This window comes from Abramis brama, assembly GCF_963993115.1.
Source record: "Abramis brama genome assembly, chromosome: 17".
In the NCBI taxonomy this organism is placed as follows: Eukaryota; Metazoa; Chordata; class Actinopteri; order Cypriniformes; family Leuciscidae; genus Abramis; species Abramis brama.
Window position 1 is genome coordinate 32293252 of NC_139979.1, and position 23840 is coordinate 32317091.

General features: G+C 37.6%; 1 protein-coding gene across 2 annotated transcripts in view; it reads left to right on the forward strand.

The window, feature by feature from the left end:
* The first annotated feature begins 7145 nt into the window (after positions 1 to 7145).
* limd1a (LIM domains containing 1a) overlaps positions 7146 to 23840 on the forward strand; it is a 43500-nt gene continuing 26805 nt past the window's right edge. For both annotated transcript variants that reach the window (XR_014603164.1, XM_084088602.1), the window contains exons 1-2: positions 7146 to 8749; positions 23624 to 23725. Coding sequence is in view for 1 of the 2 variants with exons in the window: in XM_084088602.1 (XP_083944728.1) it covers positions 7690 to 8749; positions 23624 to 23725 (1162 nt within the window). In the remaining variant the exon portion in view is untranslated. The remainder of the gene's footprint in view (positions 8750 to 23623; positions 23726 to 23840) is intronic.

Below are 23840 nucleotides of genomic sequence, written 5' to 3' on the forward strand. Positions count from 1 at the left end.
TACTGTAACTTCTTGAATAGGCAAACATCTTCAAAACTGTTTCCAAACCCTATGTTGCAATAACAAGCCAAAATAATCAGCAATAAAATTTGATCAGAAATGTTGCTTTTGTCTTTTTAAAGCCGTTTCAGATAATGCACATGCATATTAAAATCAAGATGCAATGGTGTCAGATCTTTTTATCCGTATATTTGTGACGTACATCAAAAAAAAATGTGGGACTTAGTAAGGATTGAAAGAAATAGATGGAGTTTAAGCGGACTAAAAGATTGGAGAATCCTGCATACATCTTTCATTTTCACTGGAAGATTCAGTTATTACTTTTTAATTTAAAATGACGAGGTCAAAAACGTTTTCTTTTATTGTTCTGTGGAATATAAAATAAGAGATTTTTAGAAATGTCTCCAATCAAAACTGGTAACACAAGAGTGAACAAATTATTTGTCATTTTTCAGAATCTAAATGAGAATTATTGCCAAATATGCTTACAAACACACACACAAAATTGTTTCGGTGAAGCTTCCAGTACACAAAAAGAAATAATAACAATAAAAAAAATATATATATTATGTATTACAACTAAACAAATAACTAAAATGTATACAAATTAACTTTTCGAAGTTGTAAATAAAGATTAAAGGACTGCACGTTTTACAAGAAAATAATTCATCTGTTTTCTAATTTCAAGAATTTGTGAAATTGACAATTTCTGAATGAAAATTGTGCGCACAATAGACAAGATACAGTATGTTTGTTCATCTATGTTCAAGTTAATGTATATACAGCAATAAAATGGTATCATAGATTTGGGGGGAACCATCTTTTTCATTTTAAGTTAGGGGGCCTAACAGATGAAACCAGAACATATTTCCATTCTTAGTGAATAGTCGGGACACTGTTTCAACAGAACAATAATCTGAAGGTAATGAATAGATCTCTTCTGTATAAGACTATGAGGTCCTGTCAGACTGCTTTAGCAATGCCCGTCATTCCCTTTGGAAATGTGAACGGAGAGACTTGAGTCATCACATTTCAACACTGGAGTAATTTGGCCCCATTTTCTCAGTCTCGGCAGCCCAACCCAATGACACGACACACACCGACACTCGAGTTAGCGCGCGCTAAACGGGTTTCCACTGGGTCGCTTGAGTGTCTGACCTTCTCCAAATGCATCAGAGAACATGTTTCTCAGTACTTGAGTGAACAAAAAGTTGGGAACTGGCATAAAGGAAGCCTTTCATGTCACATGAAGTGTTATTCCCTCAGGGTATTGAGGCCCTGGGACACTCACTGACAGTATCTCTGTTGTTCGCCATGTTAGTCAGGAGCCACACATAATTCAGTCTGAAAGTGATCCCCACTGCTGTCCCTTATGGCCTTATCGAAGTGACTCACTAATAAAACATTGAAGAAAAATTTCCCAGAAGTCCCAAATTCCTCAAATGTGCTGACTTTAAGAAGAGGAAGGGGTTGTTTTTCGTCCCAGATGACATGTGACTTGTGAACTTGATATTTTTAGAGTATTCATTTCCTGTGTATTGTGTTACTTACTGTATTCATATTAGTGGTCTCTTATATGTTCATGTTTTTGTTTCTGTTATTAATTTTCTGACATAATTTACTGACCCTTATGTCATTCCAAATCAGTAGGACTATCTTTCTTTAAGAAAGAAGATATTTTGAGAAATGTCTTTTTTGACCATATGATGAAAGTCAATGGTAACCAAAGCATCTTCTTTCGGGTTTCCCTTTAAAGGTGCAGTCTGTAAGAAAGACAGAACAACTAGTGGTTGAAATAGGTACTGCAGTCCAATTCAAAATATCGGAGATCGTCGTTTCTCCCGCCTCCTCCTCAGACTCGACGGCGCTCACTCGGGTTGCCAGTTTGAACACGCAACAGGAACGAGCGCAATGGACAATGAAAATTGGCAGCGTTCAGTATCACAGACCAAAACAATAACATTCCAGCCTGGAAACACACATTTCAAAGTAAAATAACTGGATGTAGAAGTGTTTTTCAGATAAATGAGTATGTGAACTATGTTTCCTCAATATATAGAAATATATTATGGTATTTTTATGCTTTAGTAGAGTGAAAAAGTTACATACAGCACCTTCAATATTTGAACAAATCCTGAAGCCTAAGTATTAAACTATGGCCCAACTCTTTGTGTTGTCTCATTAAAACATGTTACTTGTTGAGGAGAGGAGTATTATTATTTTTCTAAAGAATCAGATTATTGATTATTACTTGGCAGACGATAATTTAAGCTTAGAAATAACTTTGGTAACACTACAATAAGGTTCATTGGTTAACTAACATGAACTAACAATGAGCAACACATTTGTTACAGTATTTATTAATCTTTGTTAATGTTACTTAATAAAAATCCAGCTGTTCATTGTTTGTTCATGTTAGTTCAGTGCATTAACCAATACAACCTTTGATTTTAATAATGTATTAGTAAATGTTGAAATTAATATTAGCTAAGATTAATAAATGCTGATGTATTGTTCCGGCTTCTTAGTTCATGTTAACTAAGTCTGTTAACTAATTAACCTTATTGTAAAGTGTTACCATAACTTTTAACATAAACAACGAAAATTATGTAAAATAGGTTAAATATTTCACATTCTGCAGTATTTCTAGGCCATTAATCAAACAGTAAATTAGTGTCAGTGTTCATAGAAACCCTTTTTGTACAGAATGTCAGATTTTGTCAGACTCTTATATGGAATTTTCTCAAAGATAAAATGATCCTAGGGAAATTCATGTTCATTTCTAAAGTCAGCTTTTCTCTTGAATTGATGTACTGAATATTGATATAGTAGTTTGAATGAAACACCCCTGTAGTTCTCTCAGTCTGTATGTCAGTAATGTTCAGCAATAACACATAACCAGTGTCAAGCAGGTCTACAGCGGCTCCAGAACGTGTTCGGTCTTTCTAGTCACACACACACACACACACACACACATATCTGAATGTCATTGCAGATACAAAATATCTTCCCAGTGGAAAGATAGCAAAAGCATACTTTTTAAGGAAAACACACACCATGTCACATACACACACACAAAAAAGCTGGGTTTAAAGTGATTAAACAAAACATTTCATTTTCAAAATGAAGAGTGTGACATTTTGTGCTTGTGAAACGATGAAACGTGTGATATAGTATTTGTGTTATTGTGATGAACAACACCTGAGCAATTGTGTGGGTTACCGACCAAAATCAGTGTCACAGCTGTTGATTCAAAGTCAGGAAATGATGGAAAAAAGGTAGTTAAACGCATTTAAGTGCAAATGACACTTAATTGTAATATTTTGCAGCTAACAGTGTTGGGGAGGAGCTGACTACAAGTAGAGATCTAGTAACTTAAAGAGTTAGTTCAGTTAGTTCCCTCATGTTGTTTCTGAAGAGAAGACTTTTGTTCATCTTCAGAACACAAATAAAGATATTTTTGATGAAATCTGAGAGCTGGCTCACTCCTCCATAGGCTTCTATGTTATTGAAACTTGCTGGCCCAGAAAAGTTAGTAAAGACAATGTTTAAAATAGTCCAAGTGACTACAGTGGCTCAACCTTAAGTTTATCAAGCGACGAGAATAATTTTGTGTGCAAAAACAAACAAAAATAATGACTTTATTCAACTCTTCATGTTCTCCTGTGTTTCTCTGAGTGAGTTCACGTAGTGTAACAGCAGCGCTTCTGGGTTGTACGTCAGAATGTAGGCTCACTATTGGCCAGCATCACACACATGACCAGTGTCGGCCAATAGTGAGCCTACGTTCTGACGTTACACTGTTACACTACATGAACTCACTCATTTTCCACATTCTACCCTATGTAAAGCACATACAGTTGTGATTTTACATGAATCGACTTCTTGAAGGTTACATTGTATGTAATTTATGCAAGCAATGCAGTCTGCGTCGAAGACTTCAAGCACATACAGGTGAATAATAGCCTTTTAAACTGATTAATTGTCCTGCTTTACTGCATTTCTGATTTTATGATGACCTGTCATAGTTTAATCTGTCCCGCCACAGTTTTGTAATGAACCTAAAAGATCACACACATTGTGTTTTGCGTCATTGCTTTGGCAAAGCATCGGTCAATCGAAAAGAAACTCAAAACAATTATCAGTCATTTGTAATATACAATGTCATTGTAAAGTATTTCCAATGCAGCTAGCTACTTTTTGATAGTAACTTGTAGTGTAGCTAACTACTGTTTCTAAAGTGTGGCTTGACTGTCTCTTAACTAATGTAATATATTTGTAGCTTAATAGCTTGTCAAACTAGTTTCAGAGAAGCTTCCCCAACAATGCAAAGACACTTTTAAAGTGTCAGTGTATGTCGTGTTGTGTTGTGGGACGTGTGAGGTGTGTGCTAATAGGGGAAAGTGTTTCTGTCGCTCTTCACACTGCAGATAATGTTGCTTCAGGAATGTTTGGCTTGTGGAGCTGATCACATGAGTGCCGTTATCTATCACTTCACTTTCCTCTTCACACCATCATAGTTTGTTTGGGAGCTTTGGCTACTTTGTCTTCCGATGAGGTCATGCTGATGCGGCCTCCAAGTGAACTACCAAACACGTGAAATGTGTGTATTTGAGCACTTTTACATTATGGGGCATGTGATGTGAATCTTATGTTCTGAATGAGAAAAAACAACACCAGCAATATGACGAAAGTTTAATAAATAGTCCAACTTTTGAATAAATCATTTAAGTCATAAAAAAAAAAATCATTAATCATTTAAAAAATAGAGCTGATAGAAAATAATTGGTAGACTAACTCGGCTAATTTGCAATAGTGGATGAGTAAAATAAGGTCTATCAGTGCCAAGCGAAAATATGTAGAAGAGCTAATGATATTTGAAAGAGGAAAGATTGTCGGTGAATAACTTCTTATCTTTGATCAAATGACTTCAAGAATTGGCCTATACAGCATGCCGTACTTTACAGTGCTTCTTTTATTTGTGTTTGGAGCTTGGCAAGGTCCATATCTAACATGATTTGTGCATGGTCTTTGGAAGAAAGCAAGCCATTCTGGTTGGGAACGAGATGGGTCAATAAATTATGACAAAACTTTCCTTTTTGGGACTAAATGTGAAAACAATGAAAATGTAATTAAATAAATAAATAAACATTCATTCATTCATTCACAGGGCCAGACATTAACGCGTGTCCGCGACAAGTGGATTATTTGAAGGGGCAAATGAAAGAGAATTTTACTAACCTGACCGAAGTATCCTGATTAAAACATCAATAACTAGGAAATCTCCAAAACGTGCGAATGATTCTGATTTTATTTAATTTAGTGTGAGTGGCGATTGATACTTACGGTAGCAATGTTGCACTTTTGTTGAGCCGCGTGCTCAAAATGTGGAGGTTTTATATTTATAATTAGGCCTATACGATACGCAACAACACACGACATGTTTCCCTGAATACCATCACGATTCAAAAAATGTGACACTGATTTCATACAACAGTTCAAATTGTTCAATAAACAAGTAGTAAAAATTAAGTAACCTTACATTTTAGACACAATGTTGACTGTTTTTGTTCTGTTTAAGCAGTGAAAAAAGTTCCAAATAAAGAACACAACAACACTCAAACGTGTTTTCATTACTGGATGATGCAGCGTTTTGAACGAATCGTTTGGGTCAAAGATTCACTGACCCATTAATAAAAAACATAGACAGTAAAAGAAATGGACACAGCGACCCCATTGGATTCAACGGAGAAAAGTGAAGCTTGACGACGTAGATGTGACGTGAGCAACCTGTCTGTCTTCTAGTAGCTGTGCCAAGAGAAATCTGAATCATTCCCTTCTAAATCTTGCAGAGACGGAGAGTGTGAGTAGGAGCTGTCCATGAGCTGGAGCAGGAGCAACTTTTGCTAAGTATTCTGATTACTTTGTCATTTTGCCTCCACGTCCCCCCGATTGCCCGCGAGCTTCTCCTCCTGTCCATACGGTAATCGCTCTACTGTGCGACAGAGAGTCGCGTGGTTATGACGCAATCGTTAGCCTATTTTTACAAAAACTGCTTCTACGGGGCCATAACGTAAGATACAAGGTAATGGAGCCTTTTATACATTTTCGTGTTTCTTTAGAAATAAATAATGGAAAAATTGAGTCTTTAAACGCCTCAGATGTTAAGTTATTCGCTGTCAAAGTGACGCCAAAATGAATGGGAGTCAATGGGATGCAGGTGATGGTCTGCTAATCAATGGCGGAGCCCGGGGTAGCTTCATTTTTTTCCGAATGATTGCCCCCCTGATAAAAAAACTGCCTCATTCTTGAATGAATCAGCCGTTTGAACGAATCGTTTGAATAAATGACTCACTCATAAACGTGGTCCTTTGGGTAAATGTCACAGATATGCAGGTTTAAATATTGCAAAGCAGAACACTGATGAGAATACGGCTTTAGAATAAATTATATTTACAACACAAAAAAAAAACTATTTTTTTCCGGACAACCAACTTTTTTACTCAGAAAAGTGAATGACCTATCGTTATTTACTTGTTCGAAAGACAATGACAACAAGGCTCAGCCCTGATTCATAAATTAACATAAATAAACAAGGCTAATTCCTTTATTCACTCAAAAAAAAAAAAAGCTGGGCTGTTTCAACCCATGTTTGGGTAAAATATGGGCAAACCCAACGGTTTAAATTTTTTAATTACAACGTTTAACGCAACGGTGGTTTGCCCATATTTGACCGTTGACAACAACCTGGCATTTTTGCCGAGTGGATACACAGGAGATTTGTTGTTGTTGTTCTTGTTTGTCCTCAGTTGGTAACATCTCAAAATCAACGTTAGATGTCAAATTCTCTATAATGAAGTGCTGGATTATTTCCATGTGTTTTGTGGTGAGCAAATTCTCTTCAATGTACTTTAATCATGTGAAATTACTACGCAACCGCACGATAGTGGAATTTTTTTCAAGTCTCTTTCAAGTACAAGCTTTCTAAACCGCGTAAAGCGTTTTCCAAACCCCAAAAGATTGATAATGAATATTTATCATGGGGATCCGTGAGAATCAACTCCCCGCTGTAGTGTGTTTTCCTCTCCGCGGCCGCGCGCTCGTGAACTGCACAGCTGGTCTCGCGCTTCTTCATTCACACACACACACACACACTGGGCGCGAGCAAAGAGCAGCACGGAGGCGGGAGTCGCTCAATCTCTCTCTCATTGAGGAGAAGAGTTCGCTAAAGGAGCACTTTCAACCAGCTCTCGTCCAGGTTTAAGACTTTCAGTCGGGTTTCGTTAGACGTAAACTGAGAGTTGCCTCCGAAAGTTAGCGCACTTGTCCGTTTCTTTACAGTCAGTTGTTTTTAGTTCTTTAGAGTTGCTGTTTTTGTCGCTGTCTTCGGTTTTTCTAGGGTTTTTTTCATTCAGAGGCTGACAGATTGACTCTTGAAATAGCTTTCCCGTCGCGATTGTTCGCGTAACGGAGTATTTTTTGCGCGTCGGCTATTTTAGTGGATTTAGTCTGTGTGTAAACAAACTCTTCACGTGGTTTTTGCAGTTTGAGTGATTTTTTTTTTTTACAGGTAAATGACTTTGAACAGCTGTTGCCCATCAGTTTTCCATCTTCAATGGTTTGACTAACTCCTCAACGGACAGAAGTCGTTTTAAAACTTACTTTCTGAGCGTCTTTCCAGTTGCAAACATGGATAAATACGACGATTTGGGACTTGAGGCGAGTAAATTCATCGAGGACTTGAATATGTATGAAGCATCGAAGGACGGCTTATTTCGCGTGAAGAGAGATGCAGGAAACAACCCGGATTTTGAAGAAACCAGGAAAGTTTTTGCCTCAAAAATGAGCAGAATACACATGCAAAAGCAGCAAGAGGAGATATCAAGAAACGAAAGTTTGCCAACTGCAAGGATCAATGGAAGTCATCCGAAAGTGTCAGATAACACATTTTACACCAAAGACAGGCCACCCATCAATAGTTATAGACAAGCTGGTGAAGCAGCAGCCAAACCACCCATCATCTCTGGACCAATGGTTGGCACTGCCAATGTGACTCCATACATATCTTATGAAGGACAAAAACATCATTCATCCGGCTTACATGATGGCAGTATCAGGGGTTATGACAGCAAGGAGACTGGAATTGCTGTTAACCCGATACCAGTGCCATCCCGGGCATCACCATCAACCAGTCCTCCTGGCACATGGGCGTCAAAAAGTGGCAACCCGTCTCAGATGCCATTATCTCCTTTCTCCAACACTTCTAGCTCTCATGAAGCTGGTCCGAATCATTCTCCAGTGTCCCAAGGCTTTCCTCAAACCTTTGCCACATCAGGGAAATCGCCCACAGCAACATACAGGGATTCATATCATCAAGCTAGCGCTAGTCAACCCATAACTCCCCAGTGGTCATCCAGTGGACCAACATGCCTAAACGGGGCAGGTCATAACATCGGCACCCCCTCGCTTACCCAAGTGACCCCACTTCCAGTGTCCCATGGAGGGAAGCAAAGTGAGCCACTCCAACCCAAAAACACTGCGCCCAGTATCCCGACAATCCCTGCTCCCACATCAGGAGTTGAGTCTCCCAACGATGAGTCTTCCAGCCCCTCCCGGACACTCAAATTGCCATGCCAGACCCTCCACGTACAGGCGGATCCGGGGCCATCTGTGGCTGAAATAAAGTTAGAAGCTTTAACTGAGCGCCTGGAAAAGGAGATGGACGTCCAGCCAAAGGCTGAGTACTTTGGTAAGCACAACGTGATCCCTGCCAGTGTGTTCTTCTATTTATCTTGCTCACATCTGCAATTGTATTTAGCAGCTTGTTGATTGAAAAACCCTCTGCCTGTTTCCACTTGACCTTCCCTCCACATGTGTGTGTGTGTGTGGTGGTGGTTGCCATAATGTGCACCATACAGTCAGTCAATTGTGTGTGAGTGTGTGAAAGAGCCATGTAGATCCCTGCGTTTCCAGGCTTTTTCCTTTCCAGAAGCTATTCCTGGGACTTGCATTCTTTCTCATCTGGTGTTCATTTATTTTATTTCATCTCAGTTTAATCACCAAAGGCAGACTGTGCTGTTACTTTGCTGTTTCTTTTTCACTGAGTTAGGCTCTGATCTGTAGGAGTGTGCTTTCCCTGAGAAGTCGCACAGTGCCCGCTGAGTATGAAGTCACCCTAAACTAACACTGCCACTCCTGTTCGCCCCATGGGCCTGCAAAACAAATCTACATTCATTCACATTTGCCTCTGCTAAAGACCTGACAAATGTCTCTTGCAGGGTATATCACAAAACCAAACACATAAGGTATTTTATTATCTTTTATGCTCAATGTTGAGATTAGTTTAAATTTACTTTAGTTACGAGTTATTGACATAAGAGTAAAATTATTTTTGGTTTAAAGTTCAGGAGCTCAGGAAATATGGGATATTTAAAGGGGTACTGTTGGCAAAAACTGGTAAAATTCTGTTCGTCATTCAACCTCATATCTTTCCGAAATATATATATATATATATATATATATATATATATATTAGGGCTGGGAATCGATTAAAAAAAATAACTAATTAATTGCACAATTTGCTGTAATTAATTGCATTTCCCACAAGCTTGTAGTCATCAATATTTAAACTTAGAATCACCTAATTAAATTAAACAAAGCAGGGAAAAGAAGGAACAGAAAATAGCCCTATATTCAAATAATATTAAACATCAATATATTATTCTTTTTCAATAATCAATCAACATAATCAATTTAACAGATTTTTATTTTATTTATTTTTTATAATTAAGCGTTTGGGCCGTTAACGACAGAGTAGAACGCGCAGCACAAACACAGAGCGGAACATTGAGCAGAGAGTGCAGCGCACCCACACACACACACACACACACGGAATGGAGAGCGCGACGCACACACAAAGGGAAAAGACCCGCTCATGAAAACTGCGCGAGAATGAAACCTGATCGCCGAACACGGAGGGGCGGGATGGCATATTTTCGGCCTTTTCAATTGCAGCCGCAACAGGAAGTCATTAAAACGAGGCAAAAAAAAAGTGCTGCATTAATTGCGTTATTTATTTTTTTAACGCGTTAAAACATCTCAAATGAATTGCAAAGATTAACGCCTTAATTCCCCCAGCCCTAATATATATATATATATATATATATATATATAAAATTATTTTTTTATTATTATTATTTTTTTTTTTGGTGAGGTCTCCCTTTACTGTAATGCAAACTTCACTAAGAGTAAATTTCACTCTATGGGCCTCATTCATGAAACTTTGTAAATATCATAGACTAAAAAAATATGGGCGTAGTGTCCGTGACATCACCTGTAGTGTTTCTGAAGAGCATTTTTTGAAGCCGAAAGTGGGCGGAGCCGGCCGTCGCCATCTTGGCAGCGCGTCACTCCCGGATAAATGAAAATGTACAGCGAGGCGGATTAGCTGAGGTGACGTGATGCTAATAGACAGCAGACAAACGGCTAGTAGTGACATCAGCGGCAATCCACCTGTCACTCAAGTGGCCACGCCCTTAATTATGCAGAACTTTAAGGCTTAAAATAATTTAAACGGATGAGTTATAAAAAAAATCACCCCCTCACAGTTGTCATGAAGGGCAAAATTAGCAATATAGATCAAAACCACTTTTTGTTCCAGGCTGTAAACACATTTTTTTTTTTTTTTTTGCTGTAAAGTTGGGCATTTTAACATGGGGGGTTATGGGATTGACTATCTTTTGCAGCCTCTAGTGGCCAGTTGATGAACTGTAGTTTAAATCACTTCAGTGTGGGATTCAAGAGAGACCGTAAGGTTGGTGCTTGGTAAATATATGAGTACATCCAGATCTGATTCAGAACGATGATCAAAACACAGATGGAGTAGATCGAGTCCATCAACATCCCCAAATGGGGCAACATTTCATTCAGCAACATAGGCAGTTTTTATTTATATGCTGTTTAATGTTGGTGATTGCATCATTTTACATAATGCATCTGCTTACATCTGATATCGCTTGTTTCCGCTTCTTCTTCGCCTGTGTTTTGATCAGGAGATTCAGTACTCTTTTAGAAGATGTGTAATAGCGCCCCCCACAGTATAACAGTGAAAACACGGAAAGCCGGAAAATTCTGTCAATGGCGGGGAAAGAGTTAAGATTACCTATATGGGCAAACAAACTGAAACATGAAATATTAATATGGTACATAGTGTTATCAGAATTCAGTGTCGTCAGTTTGCCTAAAATAATACAAAAAAAAGTTTTTAATGTTTTCCGTACCACTTACGCGTGTAAATTTCGTACCAACTAACATTTAAAAAATACGAACACTTTGATGAATCCGAAAATTTACGTCAAAGCGGTTTTACGAATGATTACACAAAAATTCGTTCATGAATGCTCGTGTTTCATGAATGAGGCCCAATGTCTTTATGGCTTTAGGTTATGGTTAATTTTCATGTTCTCATAGCCTCATTTTCATCTGCATCAAAATAAATATGCCATCTATAACCTGAGTGAGGTCCATAAAAACTAACACTTTGGCGCCTAAGCAGACTTCTAAAATACGTAAAGAAAACATGGGTGGTCTTTGAGTGAAACTCACCACATGACACAGGACACACCAGAAGGAGCAGAATCTCATTTGGACCCTATTAATGAGCATATGTTCCTAAACTAGTTCAGTATTTTGGCTTTACTGGCTAACTGGTGGCAACTGTTGACATTTGAGGTGCGTCTGTTCCAGTTTCAGTGTTTTTGACAGTAGTTTCTGATGGTGCATTGAGCAGTTTTAACTTGTTTCCTTGTCTTGATATGCATTGCTCTCATGTCTTACATAGTAGATGGGTGAAAAACATCACAACGAATCAGTTCCTTCTGTAACTAAATAGATCACTGAGAGGTTTTACTGTCATATAGATATAGTGCATTGATGTATCAGTGTTGAATAGTTCTCAGATGAAGAACGTGATCCCAAGTAAATGTCTTTGCTATAGGAATTTCCTGCTGGAAAAGCACAAAGCCCTCATACTGTGGGAAGTATCTTTAGTATCTGTTACTGTGGTTGCAGAAAAGATATACAATATAGTCACAAACATGATCATTCTTGTGCTTAAGCCTACATAGACACATAAAACATTTCCTTTAAGCATGTATCTGGACATTCTCTGTTTATGCGTGGTGTATAATGTGATCACTGGGGAATAGCTGGTTTAAATTTAACTATTAAACACATGCTGTGCCGCTCACATCCTCCTGACCTTTGTACTTTACTCTGGCTCGAAACTGTCACTCGCTCTCTGATTCACACCAGAAAATACATTGTGTCACAAATGATCCATTTGGCCTTGCATGAACTGAACAAATCAAGGATTTTTATGTAAACTGAGGAGTGGTTGATTAAAGTGCATTGCTATTATTGTCAGCCCCACACACATTTTATTTTTAAGAGCTCTCAAACCTTGAAAATGTCAAATATCATTCAGGCCATTACAAGTGTTGTTTGGACAATGGTTTTTAAAACTAGATTTTTATATTTCCTGAAGAAAAAGGAAATGGTGTAACTATCACCAATGGACCATTTTGAACAGATTTAATGAACCTTTATTAACATTATTAATCTTTAAAAAAAAATAATAATAATAATAATTTTCTGAATTTGGAAAGTCATAGAAATGCTATCGTGGATTTTATCTTTTGCAATTGGTTTCAAATGGAAATGCAAAAGTTATAATTGTTGGAGTTTCCATTCACCACTATTGGAATGTGCCCAACTACATTCTACAAATGGCAATATGTATATGCTATTAAAATAAAGTTATATAGCACATTAAGAACTAACATGAACTCACATCTAACAATGGACAAAAGTTTTTTTTGCTCCAGGATCCAATCGTTAATCGTATCACATCAAGGGCCCTATTTTAAGGATCTAAGCGCCTGGTCTAAAGCGCAGGGCACAAGTGCACTTATGGCATATCCAAATCCACTTTAGTTTAACGACGGGAAAAATGGTCGGCGAGCCCGGCGCATGGTCTAAAAGAGTTGTCTCTATTCTCTTAATGAGTAATGGGTGTGCTTTGGGCGTAACTTGAAATAAACCAATCAGAGTCTCATCTCCCATTACCTCTAAAAGCCAGTTGTGCTCGCGCCATGGCGGATTCAATATTTACATGACGGGATTTGCAAGCGGAAAAACTGAACGCGTCTCTAACGAGGAAATGGATCTGCATGTGCGAGAGGTTAAATAAAGCGTTGGTCAATGGCTCAGTCTATTTCAGTTCCTCAAAATAACAACGTGCCATCTATGCGCCTGAACACACCTCGTTTTCAGACCAGCAGCCCATGGCCCCACAAATGGGGGCAATTGCATTTGATATTTAAACAACATGGCAGGACTTGAAAATGAAAACTGCGTCAGGCTGAAACTAGCAAAAAACACTTGCGTCGCGCCTGCTTGCGTATGATAGGGCCCCAAGTGTTATTGTGAATCATCTCTAATCAAAACGTTTTGAATTCACAAAAATCATTCAGAAATCGAATCGATTCTCTGTCCACCCAAAGATTCACAGTTCTACTAAGTTGTGTAATATTATAGGTTCTTGCCATTGGACAGTGTATTGTTGACCAAGCTCTTCTGTTTACATCCAAAAGGCACTGAAAGATGTTTCTGCTGACACCCGTGTCCTGTTGATGTGTTCTGGATGCTGAGTTGGCATAATAATCCATGCTGGTGTTTATAGTCTCAGTCTGACAGCTGCTACACCGCAGGGATCTGTGAGGAATGTCTGGATTTTACAGGGTAGCTAAACAAGGACAAAGAGATGTTAATAAATTACAAGACTATAGTGAAGTCTACTGGGGCCTGTTTCAATAAGGAGGTTCAACCAACTCTGAGTTAAAACTTGAACTCTGAGTTGACTTACCCTGAGATGGGAAACTCTGAGTTTTTGGTTTCAGAACAGCTGAAATTAGTTAGTTCAATCAACTCTGAGTTGACTGACTCTGAGTTAAGCGTGTGCACCACAACTATAAAAAGCCATTATCAATGGAGCACAGATATTATGAGTCACCATGGCAACAGCGCCAGACAAAAAGAGGTCTGCATATTTCTTCACATTTTAGTTACTGTTATACAGTGATGGGTGTAATTAATTACCAAGTAATCAAAATACTGTAATTTAATTAAAGGGATTACTCTTAATTCTTCTGCAATTTAAAGTTAAATCTGATGCAATTGTATTAGACTATAGAACAATTCTGTATAGGCTATTTAACATACATTTTTAAAAGTTATATTTTTAATTTAACCTTCTCCCTCTACACACTTTGGCCAATTCAATAATAATTCATGCAATTGTATATTGTTTATTTGAAAGCATTAAAAGTGCCGTTTCTTGTCTCTCCTTGTATTGTTCAAGTGTTTAAGGTTGACATGGGATTTAGTAATTAGTAATAAGTAGACCAATAATTTCTAAAGACAGTCATTATTACATTAATCTAATTACACTGTTGAAGATGTCAGTTGTAGTTAGTAATACAAGTAACTTGCCCAACTGTTATAATATCAGAGGTGAAACTGGAAGAACAGTATGTTATTCAACCTAATTTTAATTTTCATGTGGAGCAATCCTGCAGGCATTAAAAGAACATGGCAGCAGCTGAAAATTAAATATAAAAACATAATTCAGTCAAGTAAGGCTTGAGCATATCATGGGTGTAGGCTACCTGACTTTACAAACATGTGACATATGAAATAACTAAAGCATCCAGTGTCTAGCAGTGCAGCAGCATTTTTGGCTGAGGGAATTCCTGGACGGACTTCAGAGCCAGTCCCAAAGATCCAAGGGCCTTCATAAAATGTAAGAGGTTTACACATGTGTTATTTTTTATATAGGCTATTTTTGATATTTCCATTTATTTTAATTTGGGTTAGGATTTTTGTTGGTCCCAATAGATTCTGATGGTAATATCTGTCTTTTGGAGCCTCCTGTCCCAACACTGTAAAAAAAACATTACATCCCCAAGTCAAAAATTTCTAGTGACTGTTAACATTTAAATTTTTCAATTAGTCTGACGTATTATTTCTCATTGAGCCAATGTTAACAGACTATTGCAACAAGAATTGCACTTGGGCCAATTTAAAAATTTAGATGTGACCAGTCACTAGAAAATTTTGACTTGGCTAGGTTAGAATTTTTTTACAGTGAACAGAACCCCAGGCAGTTGTAAGTCGCCTACTCAATACACCAGAAATTATGACAAATAGTGTTATAAAGTGTACTCAACCAAATGCCACAGAGAGGCCTATAATTTTAACATTATGTGTCTACAAATCAAACAATCTACACATTCACATTTTTTCACATTTTTTATGTGGAGTAGCCTATAGAATCTAAGTTTAAATCTAAGTATAAACGGGTATTCTTATCTCTCCCCGCACCCCCAGAGTGTGGAAGAACAGCAGGAGGACGGTCCATCAGCTTCTGTTGCACAGATGAACACAGTTCAGTGATTTCCAGTAAATGCCACAGTTTAATTCTGTAGAATTTGTTTAGAACTACATTATGTAACTCTAATCTACTACTGTGTTTTCAGTTGCCAGTTAAGGAGTTATATAGACTTCATCTTATTTAAAAAAAAAAAATTGCAATATTTTATTTATTAATAAAAGATTCATTTTATTAATAAAAATGTACTGAAAGAATGAACGAGGTGTTTAAACACCACTTCCTCTTTAAAAAAGGGGAGGAGACCGGAAGAAACTCTGGGTTTACTGAAGAAAACCTGCTCCCGACCAGGTTAGGTTCACAGAGTAAGTTACCATGGTAACTGACTCTGAGTATAAGTTACCTCTCTTTCAGAAACAGGCTTGACTTACTCTGCTTTCTCAGGTTTAACATACCTCCCATTCTGAAACAGAAAACTCAGAGTTTCCCTCATTTCAGGGTTAACATACTCAGAGTTTTCACTTAACCTCCTTTCTGAAACAGGCCCCTGGTGGTTTCGCCTCTGTTGACACACAAATGGTTGGCGTCCCCCCCGTCTGGAGTGGGTTACGCTTGGCCTCTCCCTGCCACTCGGTTTAGTTTGGGAAGAGACACTGGATGAGATGAGGGAGGGGGGGGGGGGGAGAGAGTCCCGCCTTGTGCACACATACACACCAGCAACAGACACACATTCATGCTTTGTGCCCTGTGCTCTTTTGATGAAGGATTCCTTAATCTTCCTGTCGACTAGATGGCTTTATCTTAATTGTTGTCTAGGATTCTTGGCTTCCTGTCCCATAGCTCTTGAGTTCATGTCCTGCTCTCCTGAATGACTGTATCTGGGTCCGGAATTACTTAAACTCTCATTGGTGGAAAATGTGCCTGCTATCATTTTTTAAGCCCTATTCATGCGGTAATTGTTTCTCATGGGGATTTAAGATAATTTGAACATTTACAGTAGAGCTGCACATTTGAACGTTAAAAGATCGCAATCTCGATTCAAAGACCCACATGATTTCATTCCTAAATGACAATGATTCGGCTATGTCTATTAAACCTTTATAAAATCATTAGTTCAGATCTGCGTTGGCGCTGCCGCTGATCCAGAGAGAGCAGTTGTCATGTTTAGGTATGAAACAGCTTCACTATCATTATTTCTGTGTTACATATATTCATATTATGACAGAAGAACTGGGATAAAAGTTTAGCCTATAGTTCAGATATAAACACTGATGTCTACGGAAGAGATTGAAATAGGGCAAATCATTTTGAAAGTAATTTGGCGCTTCAAATCATTACATCATTACACCACTTGACAAGAGACTTAAAATGTATGTCATTGAATCATTCATTCAAGATTAATTTAAAAACAATGATTCATCTAGTAATGAAACAAGCAAAGTATTTATGAGTGTATTATTGAATCATTAATTTAAGATTCGTTTAAAAATGCTGATTCTTCCAGTAAAAATGAAACAAGTATTTATGAGAGATTCATTAAATTATTCATTCAAGATTCGTTTAAAAACGCTGATTCATCCAGTAATAATGAAACAAGTGAAGTATTTTATGAGTAAGTCATTGAATCATTCATTCAAGATTCGCTTAAAAACGCTGATTCATCCAGTAATGATGAAACAAGTGAAGTATTTATGGGTGATTCATTGAATCATTCATTCAAGATTCGCTTAAAAACGCTGATTCATCCAGTAATGATGAAACAAGTGAAGTATTTATGGGTGATTCATTGAATCATTCATTCAAGATTCACTTAAAAACACTGATTCATCCAGCAATGAAACAAGTGAAGTATTTATGAGTGATTCATTGAATCTTTCATTCAAATTGTTTAAAGAAAACCACTTCATTCAGTTTAATTAAACATTTTAAATAGACAGCAGCAATGTCAGAACCTCTAGTAAATTGCTAGTTTAGCAATAGCTAGTAATGCTAGTTAAAATCTCTATTTGAAACAAAAAACAATCCTGATTCTTGTGCAGCTCTAATTTAAAGTGGCTGGTCAATTTTATTGCCAGCCAAATCGAGAATGTCTGTTTTTTTCTCCCACCACCGATGTCAAAATTCCCAGCGGAATTACCCAATGTTTTTTTTTTTTTTTTTTTTTTTTTACAAACACCAAGTTTATGTGGTCATTTAATTGCCCGAATCCACATGTCTAATTCTACAAGAAAGGATCAATCCAAAAGTTGGTTTTGTAAATATTTTTTGACCACAGTCAAGCACAGTACAGTAATTGTTGCATTTCGCAGTAATGTGTACGCATTTTAAACTATGGACACTATGACTGAAATGCTGGAAACTGTTTACAAGAATAATATTATGTCACCAATGCACTACAGTGAGCAGGAGTTGTTAAGAATGAAAAGAGAAACGAGAACAACAAGTTTTGAAATGGGCCATTATTGCAATATTTAAAATATATATATTTATTATATACATTTACTGTATCTACGTTGGGGGTTGCACAATGCATAATTTTACGATTATTTAAACCATAGTGTGTAATTTTTCCCCATTTTAATCAAATCAAATCAAATAATAAACGGGAAATTATTTTCCTATTATTAAATTAAACATGAATTTATTTATTGTACAAGCAATAACATACATTTTGTTTACAGCTGAGCTGACAATCATGTGACCGACCACATGAGCCAGTTCAGTTTATTATGTGTTTATCATTGTCTGTTCCTTCGGTTTATTATTTCTCATCGTTATGTGTCTGTTAGTACAGTTTGGGACAACTGCCAAGGCTCATTTTTATTTGCATGTGGCATTTGGCACGTGTAAATTTAGGAGCCTGGCTATTCTTACATTAATGTATTAATAAGCACATGTGAGCTGGTGAATAACCAAAACAGATTTAGTCTTTTATTTGTAGATGTAGTGCTGTAAACAAATGCCACTGGTGCTCATGGGAATCTGTTTGCCAATATATTACCGTGAATGGCATTGAATATGATTTACTTCAGTACATAGTGCCAGTTGTAATCCGAAATGCACTTATATTATTTATTTTCAAAATGTTGCTCACATTGACTTGATCTACACAATTGCCATTTAGTTTCATATTGCATAAACAACGTTATTAGAATTAAAGAATTCCCACACTTTTGATGCCGTGATCATTGGGGATGAACACAACACAATATGACGCGTCAACGCATTACACACAAATCAGCATATTTACGTCATTGACGAATGAAATGTAACATTCTCCAGTTTTACTGAATCCAGATTCGGTTTAAATGAATTACTTCAATTGCATCTTTCAATGAAAAGCCTTTTTGTGCAGCAGATGTGGCTCTGATTGTGTCTGTGCAGAAAGTCTGACTGAGCTTGATGCGTTCGACCAGGTTTAGCTGAGTGGGCAGATCTGGTTAGCATGATGTTTGCTGAATACCAGATGACACAGAGGCTCTTTTGTGTGTTTCCAGCGCTGGCCCTCCCTCTTAGAGGAGACCTCTGTCTGTTTAACGCTGTTATCTCAGCTCATGCTTGCTTAAATGTTCTCCCTGCACACATGCCACGTAGACCAGCCTGAACCCACAGACGTGGACAAAGACCCGGTTGTGTCCTCAGCTCACCTTCCCCACAGCCAGTCTTGTGATTTCACTTGAGCTGAACTGCTATCTTAAGCTCATCTTAATGTAATGTTCTCTGAAGGTCATAAGGGTTGTTTACTAATTAGCTCTCACTTTACCATCTGATGTGTGTGTGTGTGCTAATGTGAACATAATGTGAAGTATACTGTTACACAGTTCTTGTGTGGTATTTCTTTTTAGTGCATTATTCACAGTGGCTTGCTTAGTTGGGGACATTTAATTTAATATTCAACAATATTATTGCTCTCCCTGCATTGACACCATTATATGTGACCCTGGATCACAAAACCAGTCGCAAGTCGCACAGGTATATTTGTGGCAATAGCCAACAATACATTGTATGGGTTAAAAATGTAGATTTTTCTTTTAAGCCAAAAATCATTAGGATATTAAGTAAAGATCATGTTCCATGAAGATATTTTGTACATTTCCTTCCGTAAATATATAAAACATTTACTTTTGTGAGTGAATGCAGCACAATCGTGAACATAAATGAACAACTTTAAAGGAGATTTTCTCAATGTTTCGATTTTTTTGCACCCTCAGATTCTAGATGCTCAAATAGTTGTTTCTCTGCCAAATACTGTCCTATCCTAGCCTAGGCCAATCACGTCGTGTATAGAGTAGGCGGGGCGGGCTTAACATAATGACGACAGAGTTGCGACGGTTACCTGGCTGCTACTTGAAAACAAAGAATGACGGCTGCTGGAGAACAGTCTGTCGAATCGGCTTTGTCCGCGACTCTGGAGGACTTGGAGTTCAGTTTTTCTTTGAGAAAAGAGCAAAGAACGGCACTTAAGTCATTCTTAAAAAAAGGAAGATGTGTTTGTCGTTTTGCCGGCCAGATATGGCAAAAGTTGAATCTATCAACTAACGTTAGCTCCGCTGTTGGGAAAACGCTCTGGTTGGTTGGTTGGTTGGCTGGTTGGTCCCGCCCCTCGGATTGAGCCGTGTCTATGGTGAGTTGCCAGACCTAACATCTTGATGTAGGTCTGGCTTGCCAGGCTAGTCCTATCCTAGCAAACCATACATCAATGGAAAGCTCATTTATTCAGCTTTCAGATGATGTATAAATCTCAATTTCAAAAAACTGACCCATAAGACCCATAAGATTTTGTTGTCCAGGGTCACATATGAGAACTGAACTGAGCTGGACGATGACATCACGGTTTTCTCCAGAGCGACTATATATATAAATGAACTAAATTAATAACTTTTCTACAACAAAAATGACCCATCACTGAACTTACTTAAGCTAAACTATAACACCATTTTCTTCTAGAAACAAACGTTGCATTATTTTCCTGTTATCTCTGTAAAGCTGCTTTGAAACAGTCTGTATTGTAAAAAGCGCTATATAAATAAAGGTGACTTGACTTGACAGTGCATATATGATGCAATATTGCACTATTACTACTACTAATCTTCAGTGCACAATGTATATTAGTTTTTATCATGCTTTAAAAAGGGGGGTCTGTGGCCGGAAACAGGACTTGGCAAAAGGAAATCCCTGTCCACAATATGGCTGTTTGTCATTAGTGTTGTATAGTAACGAATGCGAAAGCCAAATAAATTTGGAATTATATATACAAAAGTAAAAATAAAGTGAACGAACCTAGTTGCAAAGCCAGTTACTGACCTGTCAAATAAATGAATGTAATTATTGCAGCTAAACTATAATTTCATTTGGACACACAGTTTCTCATGATCTCATGAACCTTTTGATCTAAAAGCTTATGGGCCCTATCATACACCCATCACCAATGCAGCACAACGCAAGTGTTTTTTGCTAGTGTCAGCCTGACGCAATTATCATTTTCACGTCCTGCGCCACGTTGTTTAAATAGCAAATGCATTTGCGCCCATTTGTTCCCCCATGGGCTGCTGGTCTGAGAACGAGTGTGTGTTCAGGTGCATTGATGGCGTGTTGCTACTTTGAGGAACTGAAATAGACTGAGCCATTGACCAACTGAAACCTGGTCTAAAGTCAATGGCGCAATATTTTTATTTTTTTTGTTATTTAAAGAGTGCATTAGTAATGTGCGCCTATAGGCGGGTCCAACACGTGCATACACTGCTTATTACACACACTGCGCAGCACACAAACATGGCAAATATTTAAAATAAAAGGATTGCAATGTAAAAGATTATTATTGTGTACATAAAGATTGTTTAATCAAAACAATTAAATTCCGTCATGTAAATAGCGAATCCGCCATGGCGACTGATGAGACTCTGGTTGGTTTAACGCACGTAAATCCCAAAACACACCCATTACTCATTATGAGAATAGGGACAACTCTTTTAGACCATGCGCCGCGAGCGCCGACCATTTTTCCCGTCGTTAAACTAGCAAAAGTGGATTCGGACACGCCAGAAGTGAACCTACGCCCTGCGCTTTAGACCATGTGCTTAGATCCTTAAAGGACAAATCCAGTGAAAAATGAACCTGGGGTTAATTAACACATGGTTACCGAGTCGATCGTTCCCTGCGATGCGTTTTCATGAAAATCGAATGTAAAGAGTTTTATCTTTAAAAACAGATTAGCTCATAACAGTAGTATATGGAGCCATCTTGGAAAACAGTCTCGACTAATCGAGCCACAAACGCCGTGCTACGTTAGATTTCACAAACGTAATTCCTATCAACAAGCTCACTTAGCACGCCGTTCGTGGCTCGATTAGTCGAGACTGTTTTCCAAGATGGCTCCTGCATGTAAACGCGTAATGTACTGTCTTTATAAAGTATCTTCTTATTAAACTGTCTGTACACTTACAAAGTTCTCAATGCTTCGGTTTGCATGTAAGGACCCTCATTATGCTACCGTGTTAGTGTGAGGCTATTTTGAGCCTTGTTAGTGGTATTAACTAGCGATTTATTTTTACTTACTCTGTGCCCCATATACTAGTGTTATGAGCTAATCTGTTTTTAAAGATAAAACTCTTTACATTCGATTTTCATGAAAACGCATCGCAGGGAACGATCGACTCGGTAACCATGTGTTAATTAACCCCAGGTTCATTTTTCACTGGATTTGTCCTTTAAAATAGGGCCCTATATGTTTAAAATTAGTTTCCGGTCTAGGAAAATCTTGATCTTCACCATTTTATTCAAATGTTATTGAAAAAGATTTTGTAAGCATATTGTGTAGTTGTGCTTGTAGTCGATTGTTTTATTTGTAATAATAACGCAATGAAACATGCCAAACTGTGCTGACACCATTTTTTGTTCAGGCTGTCATACAGAGAAATGATGAACACATGCAGAAACAAGAGAGTACCAACCATATATTAATAATGAATTATGTTGTAGTCAATGTATGCTTTTTCCTGTCAGCTTTTTGTTTTTCTATGCATTTTTTTTTTTTTTTTTTTTTTTGCATAGTAAAATAAAACCTGTAGCTGTAGTTTATCTTTTTTTGCCAAATAATTTTGTCAGATAAATAGCTTAACCAAGTTAAGCCTTTTGTTCTTCCCTCATATTTAAAATATTGTTTTACTTACATTTTGATGGTTTAATCGAACTTGTAGGATCAGTAAAACAAATATCCTCTCCGGACAGCACTTTTGCCCACTACTGTATATCAAAAATGTTGGGAGAATAAGTTTTCCGTGGATTATCGCAAATTGTTTAGTTTGAGGAAAACACGAAAATATAAAAGTTGTGGTTTAATTTTGGTAACACTTTAGTCTAGGGTACAATTCTCACTATTAACTAGTTACTTATTAGCATACACATTACTAGGATATTGGCTGTTTATTAGTACTTATAAAGCACATATTAATGCCTTATTCTGCATGACCATTAATAAGCAGTCAGTAATTAGGAGTTTATTGAGGAAAAAGTTAATATTTAGTTAATAGAGAGAATCTGACCCTAAAATGTGACCTTCATTTTTGTTATTTCAATTGAGTTGATTAGTTTGGCCTCAACTGCGTTTCGATGGGTTTTCTGTGATTGATATCTGGCAATAGTACTTAGTGCACAAACTTTATGTTGCACCTCAAATGACAAGGACATTTATATTAATGCTAATATTGCTAAGCAAATCCCCAAATAATGGCGCAAATACCAGTAAATTGACAAGCGGAAACCTTAGTAAATCACTTTTCATGATTCATTTAAAGTCTCTCCTCCCATAAATCTTGCATCTGAAAGGGAAACTCCTACAAATGCATACGGAATAATATCAGCCACAAAAATAACCCCATCCAAGCCTTTTCAGCGCTTATTTTTCACTGTGTGTCTTTAGTAAATACTGACAGTCGTTTTTTAATGCCAAAAGAGCGTTTGCGCTGGAGCAACCTGTGCATATCTGGCTCTGTGTCTGCCACGAACTAACATTGACTGTCCAGTCAGAAGAAACATTATTGTGCTTAGCGTCACAAGACAGCGTTGCTCCCTCTTTAACTCTTCTACTGAGTTCTTACTTATTTAATTTTCATTGACGACTAGGAATATAGAATGAAACTGAAAGTGTGTGTGGTGTGTTTTCTTGCTGTTTTGCAGGCAGTTGTGTGAAGTGCAGCCAGGCTGTGTATGGAGCCGGTCAGGCGTGTCAGGCGATGGGAAGCCTGTATCATGACGGCTGCTTCACCTGTAGCGCGTGCAGTGAGTATCTCACACACACCCGTCTCACACACGAGCACTCGATTCGGTTATATCCTCAGTGTGTGTGTATGTCGTGTACGGGATCAGTTCGGTAGATTTTAATGTTTTTAAAAGA